The sequence below is a fragment of the Aquarana catesbeiana genome, linkage group LG04 (assembly GCF_042186555.1).
Source record: "Aquarana catesbeiana isolate 2022-GZ linkage group LG04, ASM4218655v1, whole genome shotgun sequence".
In the NCBI taxonomy this organism is placed as follows: Eukaryota; Metazoa; Chordata; class Amphibia; order Anura; family Ranidae; genus Aquarana; species Aquarana catesbeiana.
Genome location: NC_133327.1, coordinates 667830896 through 667847863, shown reverse-complemented (window position 1 = coordinate 667847863; position 16968 = coordinate 667830896). Strand labels below are relative to the sequence as shown.

General features: G+C 43.0%; 1 protein-coding gene across 1 annotated transcript in view; it reads left to right on the top strand.

The window, feature by feature from the left end:
* PSME4 (proteasome activator subunit 4) overlaps positions 1-16968 on the top strand; it is a 201664-nt gene that overhangs the window by 99745 nt on the left and 84951 nt on the right. The window contains 11 exon segments of the mRNA XM_073628566.1: positions 139-232; positions 234-326; positions 3258-3347; positions 6196-6260; positions 8005-8075; positions 8078-8154; positions 10438-10536; positions 12676-12745; positions 13507-13574; positions 14128-14343; positions 16008-16165. Of these exon segments, the coding sequence (XP_073484667.1) occupies positions 139-232; positions 234-326; positions 3258-3347; positions 6196-6260; positions 8005-8075; positions 8078-8154; positions 10438-10536; positions 12676-12745; positions 13507-13574; positions 14128-14343; positions 16008-16165 (1101 nt within the window).

The following is a 16968-nucleotide window of genomic DNA, read 5'->3' as shown; positions in this document are numbered from 1 at the left end:
TCTCTCTTGCTTCTCTTTCCTCTTTACATAACTGGCATGATATGCAGAAATTGAGTATTGCCAAAGCTTTACATACGTTTTTAGGCCAATTTTCTGTCTAAGCGTACAATCTTATCTGCTTTTCTCCACGATATTCAGAACTTATCCAGCTTTGGAAACACTAACTGAGCCTCACCAGCTCACTGCAACACTAAGCTGTGTCATTGGAGTGGCACGCAGCCTGGTCGCTGGTGGGTAGGTGGTTCCCAGAAGGCCCAACACACATGCTACCTCTTTTGATGAGGGCTCTCCCCGGCGTGGATCCAAATGATTTTAGTAAATGCATGGTAGGTACTGCCGGTTTGTAGAGCACAGCCAAACAGACCTGTTTTAATAGAACAGTGTAGTGGTGTTGTGATTTGTATTGTATATGTGATATGCATGCAGTTTTATAATTAAAAAAAATTCAGATAAAAGCTAGTACACTTTATGGCCATACATTGAGTCTTCTTACATTTCTGAAACATTTAAACTTTTTGATGTCCTTCCTTTTTTTTTTTTTTTAATTTATTTTTTTTTTTTGTTTTCTGGTCATCTTCTACTTAACCACTTGCCTACCAGGCCAATTCTGACATTTCTCTATTACATGTAAAAATCATAATTTTTTTTTTTTTTAGAAAATTACACAGAACCCCCAAACATTATATGTATTTTTTTTTTTAGCAGAGACCCTAGAGAATAAAATGGCGGGTCGTTGCAACTTTTTATCTTGCACGGTATTTGCACAGCAATTTTTTTTAAACGCATTTTTTTTTTTGCAAAAAAAAAAAACTTTCATGCATAAAAAAAAAAAAAGGTAAAGCAGTGAAGTTAGCCCAATTTTTTTGCATAATGTGAAAGATGATTTTTATGCAGAGTAAATAGATACCTAAGATGTCAAGCTTCAAAATTGCACACGCTTGTGGAATGTCACCAAACTTTGGTACTTAAAAATCCCCATAGGCGACATTTTAACATTTTTTTACAGGTTACATGCTTAGAGTAAAAGAGGAGGTCTTGGGCTAGAGTTATTGTTCTCTCTCTAATGTTCGTGGCGATACCTCACATGTGTGGTTTGAACACCGTTTACATATGTGGGTGCGACTTACATATGCGTTCGCTTCTGCAAGCGAGCACACGGGGACAGGGGCGCTTTACATTTCTCTTCTTCTTTTTTTTTTTTTTTTTTTTTTTTTTTATTAATTTTATCTTTAATGTTCTAGTTTGATGCTTTCTTTTAAATTTTTTTTTTTTTAGTCATTTTTATTCCTATTACAAGGAATGTAAAAATACATCCCTTGTAATAGGACTAGTGCGTGCTAGGTCCTCTTTACAGTGAGATCTGCGGTCAATAAGTCCCCAGATTTAAGAAAAAAAAGGATCTTGGCTTGCCAGCCGAGGCGGGCTGCATTTTTTCAAATGCAGAGGCCGGGTGTGACGTCATAACATCGCGCCCAGCCTCCGAACAACTATAAAGACTCCGGGGACCATCTGGCCCACCGGAAATCTCTATGGCAGTGGTTCTCAAACTGGGGGGTCAAATGACGATTTTTCCAGGGGTCACCGAATCCTGGGCTGTTCCTGAAGCCTATGCTGCTCTCCCAGCCTTTTTCGCGGCCACCCAGCAGGGCTGTTCCTGGAGCCCGTGGCCGCCCACTCAGCCTCTTTGCAGCCGCCCATTCAGTTCACGGCATAGCTGTAGGGCAGAGACTAGAGGTTAGCTGACTGGTGAGGAATGTGAAGTGAGAGGGGTTGGAGGGAGACCCGATCTCCTGATTTCGGCATAGGTGTCACTGGTACAAAACATCACAAGTCGGAGACCGTGAGTAACACTACCTGTGATTATGGTTGCCATAAAAAGTCCCCACTACAGTTCTCAGATCAGCAGATGACCTTGATCAAGAGCAAGTTGGCTGATCAGAACTCCCCCCAGCACTGCGACTGATGCCCCCCCCCCCCCCCCCCCCACCAGCACTGCCACTTATCCCATTCCCCCCACCAAGGAGCAAAGAGAAGGAATAAAAATAGAAAAAATGCATGGAAGGGAGAGGAAAAGAAGGGGAGGAACAAAGAAAAAGGGAGAGAAAGAATAAGAGAACAAGAAAGACGGCTAGAAAGAGGGATGGGGGGGGGACCAGAAATTGGCATAGAGAGAGATAGGATAGGGAAAGAGAGTGGTATATTCTAAAATGTACCATAAGGGTTTTAATACTTTACGAGTGGAAGGTACTCAGGGAGCGCTAAATGTCCATGGATTAGGGGTGCAAATTACTTGTCTTTCCTTGGGTGCTGACAACCCACGCTACAAAAATAATTTTACTGTTAGGGGTCCCATAACTTGGGAAATTTTATCAAGGGGTCACGGCACTGGAGAGGTTGAGAACCACTGCTCTATGGTATGCATCCGGCACCGGTCGGTCCCTTGTTCGGTTCGCTGATCACAGGGCGAGCCCGGAGGAAAAGCACTGGAGGGGGGGACTGTCCTCCCCTCCTGCCTCTGTAAGAGGCGATCAAGCGGTTGAACAGCTGCTATCATCATTATGGTGTAGAGAATCGCCAGCTCTAAAAGAAGATATCTGAATGATGCCTGTAGCTGCACCCATCATTCAGATATCACCGCTCAAACCAGACGACTTCATATGACGTTGGGCGGGGTGGAAAGCAGTTAAGACAGTCTCTTTAGCATCCTCTTAGCATGCCTTTGTTTAAACCTGGTACACAGTATAGGCTCAGCAGGCTGAACAAAAAAAAACCTGACAGATTGCCGTACTAACACATGCGATGTTAGTGTGGGGATTTCCCCCACTGTGCTTTTGTGTTCTAACAAAGGGACCACCCCCCCGCCAGAAGACACTGATCAGCCGTTGGCTGCCAGCGCTGATTGGATGCTGGTTTTCCAGCATGTTTCTCCAACAAAAGCTGGTCGTTTCACTGGCTCGGTTTCTGTTGAACCGGCCAATATTGAGCCCGTGTGTACCCAACCTTAAAAGGGAATTCAATCTTCATGATGTCTGTGAAGACCAGTAGCTAGCAGTTGCACTGGATGATGTAATGTGATCATCTGATGCTCATCGCCTAACTGTGCATTTTGAACCCACCTAGCTAAAATGTGTGTAGACCGCTTCTTTAATGCGTCGTAAGTTATCTATTACAGTCTCAATCAGTGTTTGCTTGGAAATATTCTGTACAACTTTTTTAGTTTGGCACTCATTTTATATAATTTTATGTCTTCTAAACAGATCACATTCCAGTTTATTGCAACATTTTCCACTTTGGTGCCTTTAGTAGATTGCTCATCTGTGCTGCAAGAGCGAGATGATCTTTCAGAGGTAAGTGTATTTTCATACACTGTGATTTAACAAGGGAAAAAAAAAAAAAAAATATATATATATATATATATATATATATATATACACACACACATATATATTGTGTATGTGTGTGTGATATATATATATATATATATATATATATATATATATATTCACACACACTCTCCATAAGTGAGTAAACCCCTCACGTTTTTGTAAATATTTTATGATATCTTTTCATGTGACAACACTGAAGAAATGACACTTTGTTACAATGTAAAGTAGTGAGTGTACAGCTTGTATAACAGTGTATATTTATTGTCCCCTCAAAATAACTCAGCACACAGCCATTAATGTCTAAACCGCTGGCAACAAAAGTGAATACACCCCTTAGTGAAAATGTCCAAACTGGGCCCAATGAGTAATTTTCTCTCCCTGGTGTCATGTGACTCATTAGTGTTACAAGGTCTCAGGTGTGAATGGGGAGCAGGTGTGTTAAATTGGTGTTATCGCTCTCACTCTCTCATACTAGTCACTGGAAGTTTAACATGGCACCTCATGGCAAAGAACTCCTGAGGATATGAAAAAAAGAATTGTTGCTTTACATATAGTTGGCCTAGGCTATAAGAAGATTGCCAAGACCCTGAAACTGAGCTGCAGCATGGTGGCCAAGACCATACAGCAGTTTAACAGGACAAGTTCCACTCAGAACAGGCCTCGCCATGGTCAACCAAAGAAGTTGAGTGAAGATGCTCACCGTCATATCCAGAGGTTGTCTTGGGAAATAGATGTATGAGTGCTGCCAGCATTGCTGCAGAGCTTGAATGGGTGGGGGGGATGCATTAAGATAAAAAAAACCTTCCAGCTTTACAACCACTTTAATGTTACAGAAGATGGTCACAGACTTTGGACATACTACAGTCCTGTTGGAAATTGGAGAGATTGTTCCAGGAGACAGTCAAAGCACTGTTAACATGTTACACAAGACTGCTAAAGACCACTGCAATTAAACCCCCCTTTAGAAATCAATGTTTCTTCAGCCTTCACAAAATTAGTGTCATGGACAGGGCTCAGAACCGACTAAGGGGAAACATTTTCAGGCTTTCCTTTTATCACTGGTCACGTGACACAGAGCCACAAGGGAAGTCCAGCAATGCTTTTCTGGTCACACACTGATTGACACTTGTACAGAGAAAACACTGGCTGCCGGAGCTTGATAGGAACTAATCCTCTGTTAGAATAATGCCGACTTTTTGGTGATATCCATTAGAACAATTCCTTATTGGCTACGTAGCAGGACTAACTAACATGTTAACATGTTTCAGTCGAAGACTTACTCATAACATGCTATATAAGTAAGGCTTTGGCCGAAACGCGTTAGCATGTTATTACTGTGTCCTGTTATGTTACCAATAAAAAAATTGTTCCAGTGGACGCCATCGAGTAGCTGGCTTTATTGTATCAGAGGATAATTGCTACATTTCAAAGACACTTGGGCCAGAGCACCGGTTCCCAGTCTCTCAGGTAATCCTCGGTAGAGCATGTTTTCTTTATGACCTGATGGGCACACATTAGGGCCAGGCATACACGGTGCAAATTTTTTCCTGCAACCACGGGTTGCTGGAAAGAAATTCACATGATTCCCCCATCATCACAGAAAGTGCTGACAGGTGAATCCGCAATTGTCTTCTCCCAGCGGGGGAAGCTTTTCCCACTGGGAGAAGGCAATGATTATTGCTAGTGGCTATGGCAGCTAATAGTGATAATCGTAAGAGAATCTGGCAGGCTGGTTGTACCCAAGTTGATTGATCAATCAACTTAGTACATTCAGCCTGCCCATTAATGGTTTGAACTGTGTATGGCCGAACTAAGGCTTGGTTGAATGAAAAAAAAAAAAAAAAACCTGATTCCCCTGTCCACACATTCGAGGTGGATGGGGGAATCCTCTCGCTGTGCTATCGTGTTCTTTCGGCAGGAAGATTTTCCCGGGTGGCAGAATACAACGATCGGTGTCGCTGGCTATGGCCAGCAGCACTGATCATTCTGGAAAAACCTGACGGCTGGTTGTACACAAGTTGGTTGTTTAGATCAACTTATGTAAAAACCAGCCTGCACATACATGGACCAATATTCAGCTGGTTCCTGTACAACCGGCCAAATTTTGATCAATGTCTGGCCATCCTTGGTACCAAAGGGTTTGTAGGCTGGTTCCCAGGGTATTCTGTAAAGAATCTTAAGCACTTCAGAATGGTAAGTACCTGTGTTAGTGCTGAAGTAGCTGGGAACATCCAGCTGAGATCAAAGGTTTATTTTATATTTACATTAATTAAAAGTATGTTTCATATATTGTGAAGAAAGCTTTGTGTGGTAGAGTTAGGCTGTATTCACACTACAGCGTTTTGAATTGCAGGCAGATCTGCCCCGTGAAATGACAAAACGCTGGACTCGCATTCGAGATGCCATTCATTTGAATGACACTCAAATCGCGGTGCTGGTCTGTCGCGATTGTCACGCGATAAAATGTGCTGCAATCGCAGCAACCCGCGTCATGGGACACATGCCGCTCCCCAAAGTAGCGCCTGAACTATTTTGGGTAACATGCACGATGCGGGTTGCTGCGATTGCAGCACAACAATTTGGCAGACCTGCTCCGCGATTTGAGGTGTCATTCAAATGAATGACATCTCAAATGCGAGTTCCGCGTTTGTCATTCACACTTCAAATCACGGGCAGATCCGTGACAGATCTGCCCGCAATTCAATACGCTGTAGTGTAAATGCAGCCTAACTGATGGTATTTATGTATCTTTTAATTGTACATTTTTCTGGGGCTTCGGTTTTATTTTGTTATTGATCTCTGTGTGCAGGTGGAGAGGGAGCTGTGCTCAGCCAGTGCAGAGTTTGAGGACTTTGTGCTCCAGTTCATGGACAGGTGAGCATAATGTATTCTGCATCTAAAAGACACACTGTTGTCAGACCATTCATTTAATATTTTTTTTTGTGTGGACATCCAAAAACACTGAGGCTGCTGCTGGGTGTTTGTGATGTCAGCAGTCACCCAAGTGACATTATGTTAGAATCCCCCTGTGGTCCTCATCTAGCTGTTAAATGAAAGGCTATGTAGGTATAGGAGGGTAGAGGAGCTGGGCCAGCACACAGAGTAACCAGACATTTACAGAAGATGAGAGGGCTATGACTTGCAAGGAGGGAGCGGGCTGTACTTGGGGATCGACTCTTCCTGAAATGTTCCATCGTGTTCCCAGGCACTCTGCAAGTCAAAAAAATATTGTTTATGAAAAAAAAAAAAACGATGCAAGTAAGATTTTAAAATACTTGTTGTTGTTTTGTTTTTTTTTTGTATTTACCTTCAGTTTTTCATGTTGGTGACAAGTGTTTTTTTTTTTTTTAACCTATGTGAATGGTTTGAATACTTAGAACAATTACACTCACCGGCCACTTTATTAGGTACTCCTTGCTAGTACCGGGTTGGACCCCCTTTTGCCTTCAGAACTGCCTTCATTCTTCGTGGAATAGATTCAACAAGGTGTTGGAAACATTCCTCAGAGATTTTGGTCCATATTTACATGATAGCATCACACAGTTCCACCAAATCCCAAAGGTGCTCTATTGGATGAGATGTGGTGAGTGTGGAGGCCATTGGAGTGCAGGGACCTCATTGTCCAGTGGTGAGATGATTGAGCTTTGTGACATAGTGACATTCCCCTGCTGGAAGGAGCCATCAGAAGATGGGGACACTGTAGTCATAAAGGGATGGACATGGTCAGCAACAATACTCAGGTAGGTTGTGGCATTTAAACAATGCTGAAATGGTACTAAGGGGCCCAAAGTGTGCCAAGAAAATATACCCTCCCCCCCACAATTACACCACCACCAGCCTGAACTGGTGATACAAGGCAGGATGGATCCATGCTTTCATGTTTACACCAAATTCTGACCCCACCATCTGAATGTCGCAGCTGAAGTCGAGACTCATCAGACCAGGCACCATATTTTTAATCCTCTATTGTCCAGGTTTGGTGACCCTGTGTGAATTGTAGCCTCAGTTTCCTGTTCTTAGCTGACAAGAGTGGCACCTGGTGTGGTCTTCTGCTGCTGTAGCTCATCTGCTTCAAGGTTCGATGTGTTGTTATGCTTCCGTCTATCTATTAAAGATTCTTGCAGTAAAACCAAGGAAACTTAGACATTCAGAGATGTATTCTGCATACCTTGGATGTAACAAGTGGTTATTTGAGTTACTGTTACCTTTCTATCATCTTGAACCAATCTGCCCATTCTCCTCTGACATCAACAAGGCATTCCGTCCACCCAACCGCTCACTGGATAGTTTCTCTTTTTTCTGACCATTCTCTGTAAACCCGAGAGATGGTTATGTGTGAAAATCCCAGTAGAAATTCTCAGACCATCCTGTCTGGCACCAACAACCATTCCACGTTCAAAGTCACTTTAAATCCCCTTTCTTCCCCCATTCTGATGCTCGGGTTGAACTTCAAGTCGTCTTCACCACATCTAGATGCCTAAATGCATTGAGTTGCTGCCATGTGATTGGCTGATTAGCATTTTGGTTACCGAGCAATTGAACAGGTGTATCTAATAAAGTGGCTGGTGAGTGTATATCTAATGTTGAAAACAAAGGGCTTTATTCTCTCTTTTTCCAGGTGTTTTGCTCTGATTGAAAGCAGCACTCTGGAGCAGACAAGAGAGGAGACCGAGACTGAGAAGATGACGCATCTGAGAGTTTGGTGGAACTGGGCCTGTCCTCAACGTTCAGCACAATCCTCACTCAGTGCTCCAAAGAGATATTTAAGGTACAATCTGTTATTTCACTTGTTTAAAGTGATGTTAAAGGTTTTTTTTTAATAACAAACACTTTATACTTACCTGCTCTGTGCATTGATTTGCACAGAGCCATCCCAATCCTCTTCTTCTCAAGTCCCCTGCTGCCACTCCCAGCCCCAATTCCCTGCTTGCCTGCCCCCACAGCAAGCAGTTTGTTATGGGCACCAGGCAGGCTCGCTCCTGAGCTGCTGCTCTGTGTGTCCATTAAAGCGGGGTTCACCCAAATTTTCAACTTTATCTTACCCCATTCAGTTAATTGCCTAGATGCTCAAATTACCTTTTATTTTTTCATTCATAGTTCCACTTCCTGTTTCTCCTCCCATGGGAGTAGGCGTGTTTCTTGCCTTTGCCCGGCTCCGCACAGTCTCCTGGGAACTAGTCTCAGGCTTCCCAAGATGCAGTGCGGAACGCCGTCATGCCACGTCGTATGTTTGGTTGCCATCACAACGGGGCAGGAACTTCCGACAACAACGCCCGTTGTGATGGCATCCCGAAATTTGGCGGCGCTGCTCGCTGTTAACAATCAGCATGCGCAGGAACGAGTGGTGAATGCTGGGAGCACAGCATTCACCGCGTCCCGAAAATAAATGCTTGTGGCTTCAATTGCCACAAGCAAGATGAAAACCATCTAATAATTATATAAGTTATTCTTGCAGACAAAATCTGAGAGAGGAGGCAATATTAAACACAATCAGTGAATATGATATTTTGATAATAAAGTTTATCAATGACCAGAAAAAAAAAAGAACGATAGGTCGCTGGACTCCCGCTTTAAAATGCAGAGCTGTGGCTCGACCCCCCCCCCCCCCCCTGCTTACTTGTTCTGATTGACAGCAGTGGGAGCCAATGGCTCCTGCTACTGTCTCAGTTGAAGAGTGAGAGTCCCCGGAGAGCCGAGGCTCTTGTGCACATTGCTGGATCATGATGGGGCTCAGGTAAATATTAGGTGTATGGGGGGGGGGGTTGCTACACAGAGAAGGTTTATTACCTTCATGCATAGAATGAGCCTTCAGAACCACTTTAAAGGGGTTGTAAAGGCAGAAGGTTTTTTTTTTTTTATCTTAATGCATTCTGTTCATTAAGCTAAAAAAAACCTTCTGTGTGCAGCAGCCCCCTAATACTTACCTCAGCCCCATTTCTAGCCAGCGATATCCATGAGTCCCTTGGCGTTCCGGGACTCTCCCTCCTGATTGGCTGAGACACAGCAGCCACGGCATTGGCTGCTGCTGTCAATCAAACGCAGCCAATCACGAGAGGGAGGCAGGCCAAACCGAGGCTCTGTGTCTGAATGGACACACAGAGCTCAGCTCAGGTGCCCCCATAGCAAGCTGCTTGCTGTAGGGGCACTCGACAGGAGGGAGGTGCCAGGAGCAGCGAAGAGGGACCCGAGAAGAGGAGGATCCGGGCCACTCTGCAAATTCACTGCACAGAGCAGGTATGTATGACATGTTTGTTATTTATTTTTTTAAAGAAAACAAGACTTTACAATAACTTTAATTAAGCAGTTTACTTTACAATTAAGCCTGGTACAAACTGCTAGTTTTTGTTCGTTCAACCCAGCCGGTGCCCGCCCAGCTGATACCCACCGATCAGCTCCTGCTGTATATTCACAGCGGGAGCGGGCTGGTGGCGGCACGCGTGTGCGCCCAGACCCTGGAGTGCAGGATCATGTACTAGGTGTGTGATCCTGCGCAGCAGTGCCTTTTGCTGCTGTATATGTAAGTTATACGATCGGCAAGTGGTTAACCGAACTCCTAGAACACAAATCGTATGGAGACCGATTTGTGCAGGTGCTAAACATGACACCTCAATACACCATCAATGAAAGATTCAAAGATACTTTGCCTATCCTACATCATCTTGATTACTCCTCAATCACTGGTGCTCTGAAATCAGTTTTGCTTTCTTTCTTTTTTAATGTGGTGTTGGGAATGGATAAGAAAAGAATGCTAGAAACTGAATAAATGTTTTTTTAGATGGTAGGGGAGGAAAATCACATACTGTACTTCTCACCTTGATGTCAAGTCTGGTCTTCTGGATTATTCCCTCTATTATTTTGTATTTCTCATTTGTTAAGCCGGTGTGAACACTGCTCCCCATCATTGGCTAGAATGGGTCAGCGTCACGATTATGTAGAGAGAATCGTTATATTATAGGCCGCTGTCTTGAATATTTCCCATAAAACATGTACACCCGCAGTGGTTTGTGTAACGTTTGACTCTTTTAATTCCCATTTCTTTGTAACTTTGTAGGCTGCCCTCGAGAAGGTATTTAACTTTGCTGTTTCCAACATCTTTGAAACAAGAGTTTCTGGCAAAATGGTGGCAGATCTCTGCCGGGCTGCTGTCAAGGTAATTCTTTTTAGGTTTCTATGCTGGTTTAAATTTTCTTTAATCCTTTATCTGAAGTGTACCCATTCACTTTGTGCTGGTGGAGTTTGTGTAATGGGATCTTAGATGTTCACCATTATACCTAAAAAGGGTTAGTTCACCTTTACCAACAAAAAAAAAACTGCCTATGTGTGCCCGTTACATGGACATTTTTTTTTTTTTTGGTAAAGGTGAACTAACCCTTGTAGATGAAAACAAATTTGCTATAGGTGTAGGCCATTTACATACCTCTTGTACCTCTTTACGTGCCGGAAAAACTCCCAGAGAAGGCATCGTCCCATCCTACCTTGTTGATAAGGCACTCCCAGCCGAATCAAACCCCCTTGCACGCACGCACACACCCTCTCCCCCGTCACAACAGCTCCAGCTCAGCTTTGCTGTGATAGGTGAGTTGGTGTACCAAACATGGGTTGGGGTTTGATAGTTTGTGTATGTGATAGTGAGGGTGAGCAGTAACAGCTGGGAGTGTCTTGGCGACATTCTAGCATCAATGGATGGTACCATCTGGGAGTTTTTGAGCTAGGCTTCAGGAGGTAGGTAAATGGGCCTACTCCTATAGCAAGGGAATTATCCAACTTAAGGCTCTGTTTCTACTACTGCAAGTTGTTATGCGATTTGACACATGTGAAGTCCCATGACAAGTCAAAATCCATGTATTTCAATGGTCCCCCTTCTAATTGGTGCAACTTGTTCTCCCATGGTTCTCATCAGTCGCATGACATTGCATCATAAATAGTATTGCAAATCACGTGACTTTGGGGGTCGCAATAGTGGAAACCTAGCCTTAGGCCCCTTTCACACCTGTGCGACTTGTCACGCCCCATGTTTCCCAATGATAATCGTTCATATTTGTATGACTTCAAGTCACCGCAACTTCAAAGTAGTTCCTGCACTACTTGGGTCTGACTTTCATGTGACTTGAGATCCATAGGCCTCAATGTAAACCCTCAAGTCACATGACAGTCGCACATGCATGATACAGATGCGATTTGTGTGCGATTTGTGAATGCTGGCAGTGGGGGAAAAAAAAGTGAAAATAAATGGCATAGTGTCTATACCTCCCACCCAATGCATACCAGGCCCTTCAGGTCTGGTATGGATTTTAAAGGGAAGCCCACACTACAATAAAAAAAAAGAAGAAAAAAAGTTCCGCCCCAAAATGACTTTTTTTTTTTTTTTTTTTTTTAAATCTCTGTTTGGTTCCCCTTAAAATCTATACCAGGCCCTTTTGAGTCTGTGAGTCTGGTATGGATTTTAAGGGAACCCCACGGCAAAATTTTTAAAAAAAAAGGTGTTTTGGGGAGGGACGCCACACATTTTTTTTTCTGCCGGTATTCTTATTTTTACATTCAGCTGTCAGTGGGGAAACCCGTTGTCATCAGTTGTTAAGGACACGGTGGCTGACTTCCCGACCCGCTCCTTAACCACCAGCACAGAATTCGAATTGGTCGATCAATTTTAGACCGATTCAAATCATTCTGAAAATTTGGAATTCGTTAGAAAATGAAGATACCAAATGAAACTAAATGAATTTTTCCCGTTCTGCACATGTCTAACAAATTTGTGGAGCACAAACAAAATTATCACATTGGTCAAAGTCGCACTCATCCAAGGTTGCATCAAGTCCCAGAGTAAAGTCGCACTGGAAATTGCATGATTGTTAAGTCACACAACTGTGAATGGAGTCTTATTCAGAGCTGCTCAGTTTGATTTTATCTACAGGTACCCCTTACCTGCATGTTGTCTAACAAAGCATAGGGCATACATTTTAGAATTCTTGTCAAGGAGAAGGAAAACGGGGACTGATTGTGGCTGCATGATGATTCTCTTTCATAGCCCAGGGAACAGGAGGCTGCGAAGCCACTTTATTGAATAGTGGTGTCACTCTCTTTTCAGTGCAATGGACTTTTGTTAATCACAAGAGCAGTTTGTGTAGAAATAAAAAACCTTTTTGCATGTACTGTATATCCATTCGCTTGCTTGTATTTCAGGAGTATGTTGGGTTGTTTTGCTGGACTTCAATTTAAGGTGCTATTTTACTCTGTATCTGTATTACAATGCTGGATGTTTTAATTGTGTTTTCGTGAACAATCTTTTCAGTGCTGCCCTGTGGAGTCTCTGAAGCTCTTTCTGCCTCACTGCTGCAATGTTATAACTCATCTCACTAAGAGTAAGTGCCATAGAGTTTTGATTTGGCTGTATAGATTGTTGGTTGATTTCATTGTGCGTTGTGGATAGCATGACTATTTTTCTGACGTCTCTTTAAGGCTGCAATCATATGTCTGTGTTTTGAATCGCAGGCAGATCTGTTGCAAATTTGCAGGAATTATGATGCCCCCAAAAAATTTCAGGAGCTACTTTTGGGCGACATGCTTCCCGCAATGCGTGCTGCCGGGATTGCAGCTCGATTTATCACGCGACGATCGCGGCAGACCCGCACCGTGATTTGAGGCGTCATTCAAATGAAAGGCATCTCAAATGCGAGTCCCGCGATTTGCCATCCACACATCAGCGCTTTCAAATCGCCTGCAGATTCGTGGCAAATCTGCCCACGATTCTAAATGCTGAAGTGTGAATGCAGCCTAAAGTGAAATACCTAAATACAACATTATAGGGAGATTTACTAAAACTGGAGCACTCAGAATCTGGTGCAGCTGTGCATGGTAGCCAATCAGCTTCTAACTTCAGCTTGTTCAATTAAAGGGTAGGTTCACCTTTCATGTGACATGTTACACCCGTATTCAGGATGTAACATGTTATGAATGCACCGACCCATGCCCTTTAAATAGCGAATTGACCTTGAGGTCTGGGTCGTGTGTATCTTCCAAAATTGAAGTGACTTCTACATCACGTGATTTTATTAGAAATTTGTACTAAATGCAACTTTTAGCCAATGAAGATGTTTTAGATCTACATTCTCCTTCTTTCTAGATGATGATGTCCTCCATGAGGAAGAATTAGACAAAGAGTTACTTTGGAACCTGCAGCTCCTTTCTGAGGTAAAATTTGAATGCTGTCAAATATTTTTAAAACGATCAACTATATATTGTAAACCAGGTTGATATCTGAGGCCAGTCTACATTGGGCCTTAGAGGTCAGGGATGCTCAAGCATGTTCGCAAGCCGCACATGCAGAGCCAGCCAGGTAGTCGGCAATGCACAGCGCTAATCACAAGCAGTGAGACGTTTCCCGATCTCTGCAGCCGTGCATCGGGACAATGTCTCCCTGCTTGTGATTAGTGCTGTGCAGTGCAGACTTCCTGGCGGGCTCTGCGCGTGCGGCTTGCGAACACGCCTGAGCTCATCCTTGCTCAGCAACACCATGGTGAGCAAACTCCGCAGAGGTGGGGCTTACATTTGGTCTTAGTTGCCTGATTGTCCTGGAGCCACTGCCAACCCAAGAGGACCATGTACTATTTGTAGGATCTGCAATTCTATTTAGTTGGTAGTGTTCTGCACTATGGATTCTCCCTGAATTAAAAAAAAAAAAAATGTTTGGGGATGTATAAAAAAATATGTTGAGGTTTGTGATCACATGGGATTTGTTTTGTAGATAACGAGAGTGGATGGAGAGAAACTGCTTCCCTACAAAGACCAGCTTGTGAAAATTCTCCGGCGAACCTTGCACTTCACTTGTAAACAGGGTTATACGTTGTCCTGTAATCTGCTGCACCATCTGCTTCGCTCCTGCACTCTCATCTACCCCACTGAGTACTGCAGTGTGCCGGGCGGATTCGATAAGCCTCTCTCTGAATATTTTCCCATCAAGGCAAGTCTGACCTTTTTCTTTTGCAATTTCAATCACATTTATTGTAGATATGTGTTGTTTTGAGATGATTTTTAAATCTTCTTAATAGAGTTACAGCCAAAAATAAAAAGCTGGCAGAAATTAAAGGCTGTAATTAGGCTGACCATAAACATAAAGGGTGTTAGATGCTCAAGCATGATTTGTATGCCAGGAGATCTTTCTGCGCTCTGCTGGCAATCGTGGGCATTAAAGTGATATTAACGTCTCCCTTTTTTTATTCTATTTTTTAAATGAACATGTCATACTTACCTGCTCTTTTGCACTGGTTTTGCACAGAGCAGCCCATATCCTCCTCCTCTTGAGCCCCTCGCCGTTGCTCCTGGTCCCTCCCTCCTGCCCAGTGCCCCCAGGGCAAGCAGCTTCAAAGCTGCGGCTCAGTGTGTCCATTCATAAATGGCTCCCGCTGCTGTCTCAGCCAATGAGGAGGCAGATTCCCCAGAGAGCCGAGGCCATTGTGCACATCGCTGGATCGAGAAAGGGCTCAGGTAAGTATTGAGGGGGGCTGCTGCACACAGTTTTTTTTTTTTTTTTACCTTTATGCATAAAAGGTATGCATTCTATGCATGATGCAAATGCATGAAGGTAAAAAACTTTGAGCCTTTAGAACCACTTTAAAGCTAGCCCTATATCGAGGAGATTTTGGCCTGTTCCTAGCTGAAAATTCCTGGCTGAAAATTAAGCTGTGGATGGTCCCGTGGGCATCCTCCCATCAGACGCCATTTCAGTCTTAAAAATGAAAGTGGCTTGTCACTGGTAGCTATTGCTGTGGACATCCATTGTATTGCTTAATTGGGAGCGTGCATGTAAAGGTGGCTGTTTGGGTCCTTGTAAGGGGTAGGAGCCAGCTGAAGACAGCAACCAAGGAAGGGGGATCTGGAGAGAAGGAATTGCAAGCAACCACAGGCTTAGGAAGAAAAACAGACATGCCAACTTGGTAAGTGGTGACGTCTGCAGCACTATGATTTTTTTCAAAACTGGAGTTTAATAACACTTCTAGATATTTTTTTTTTACCTGGCTGTGAGTGGACAGATTGGGGATGGTTGTCCCATTTCTAAGGCCCCGTTCACATTTCGCATAGTGGGGACTCACGTTCTTGTTTGCGATTTTATATAGTTACATAGTTAGTAAGGTTGAATAAAGACACCAGTCCATCCAGTTCAACCTGTGTGGGTGATTTTTAAACAATTCTGCATGTCACACATAGGGAAGGCCTTTCACTTCAATTGACTGCATTATGCACGTTTGTGGCCCAAAAGAAGCTCCTACTTTCTTTTGGACGACAAACTCCGCGTAATTTGAAGGTCATGTTTTCCTGCAGTTGCATTATGATTCTGTCGTGCAACAGTCATGACAAAATCGCATTTAAAATGAATGGCTCCCAAGCATGTGTTGTGTGTTTTTGCTGTGATTTGGAATCGTGTGCAGAATTTTGGAAATTCCACCAGCGACTTCAAATTGCCAAGTGTGATTGGAGCCTAAGGGGACTTTTACGGTTAATAAACATGAATCACTAGTGCTGAGCTTGTGGTTCTTTATCTTTTGTCTATGGGTATAAGTCGGGTTTTGGCCAACAACCCAAACACATAAGCACAACTTGTTAACTAAAATCGAAATCCTTTCCTAGGACTGGGGAAAGGCCGGTGACCTTTGGAACCTAAACATCAGGTGGCATGTTCCTTCAGCAGAGGAGGTTAAATTTGCATTCTACTTGCTGGACAACTTCCTTCAGCCAGAGCTAGATAAGCTTGATTGTTATGGGAGCGGAGAGCTGGAATTGTCAAGGTAAATTGTTTCTCTCTGATTTTGATAACTTTTTTGGTTATTTGCAGCTCCATTGTTGGATTCTCACTGACTCATCATTTTTCTGTAGGATACAGAGGGAAAAGTGCAAGAATTGGCCTTTTAGTACAATTTTGAAAAAATAAAATAAAAAATAGTCACACAGCTTATGTGTGCATGTATATACAGTATCTCACAAAAGTACACCCCTCACATTTTTGTAAATATTTTATTATATCTTTTCATGTGACAACATTGAAGGGGCGCACTCACTTTTGTGAGATACTGTATGAATGTGTGTGTATATGTGTGTGTGTGTGTGTATATATATATATATATATATATATATATATATATATATATATATATATATATATATATATATATATATATATATATACACTGCATACATTGCACTCATTCCTTATGTGAAGGAGAATCAATGGACTCCCAGTGTCGAATTATCACCCTTCAAGCCTGAGAGAAAGCTCTGACTGCTTGCTGCCTCTCTCATGGGGACCGATAATTGAAAATCATCTAATATACCTAAAAGACATGGTTTGGGGTCAAGTGGAATCGAGGTCTGAAACTGAGTTTATAGTATTCAACACTCCCACCAAATATAAGTGCAATTTGGGGCATCGCCAGGTCAAGTGGATCAGATCCACATGGTCCCTAGAACATTTACCACACAAGGGGGGGATCTAAAATGCCTATTGCAAATAATCTAGCTGGTATGAAGTGTACCCTTAAAAGTAGATATAGTTGCATAAACACTTTGTGTTACATTGAGGGTGCATTGGGGT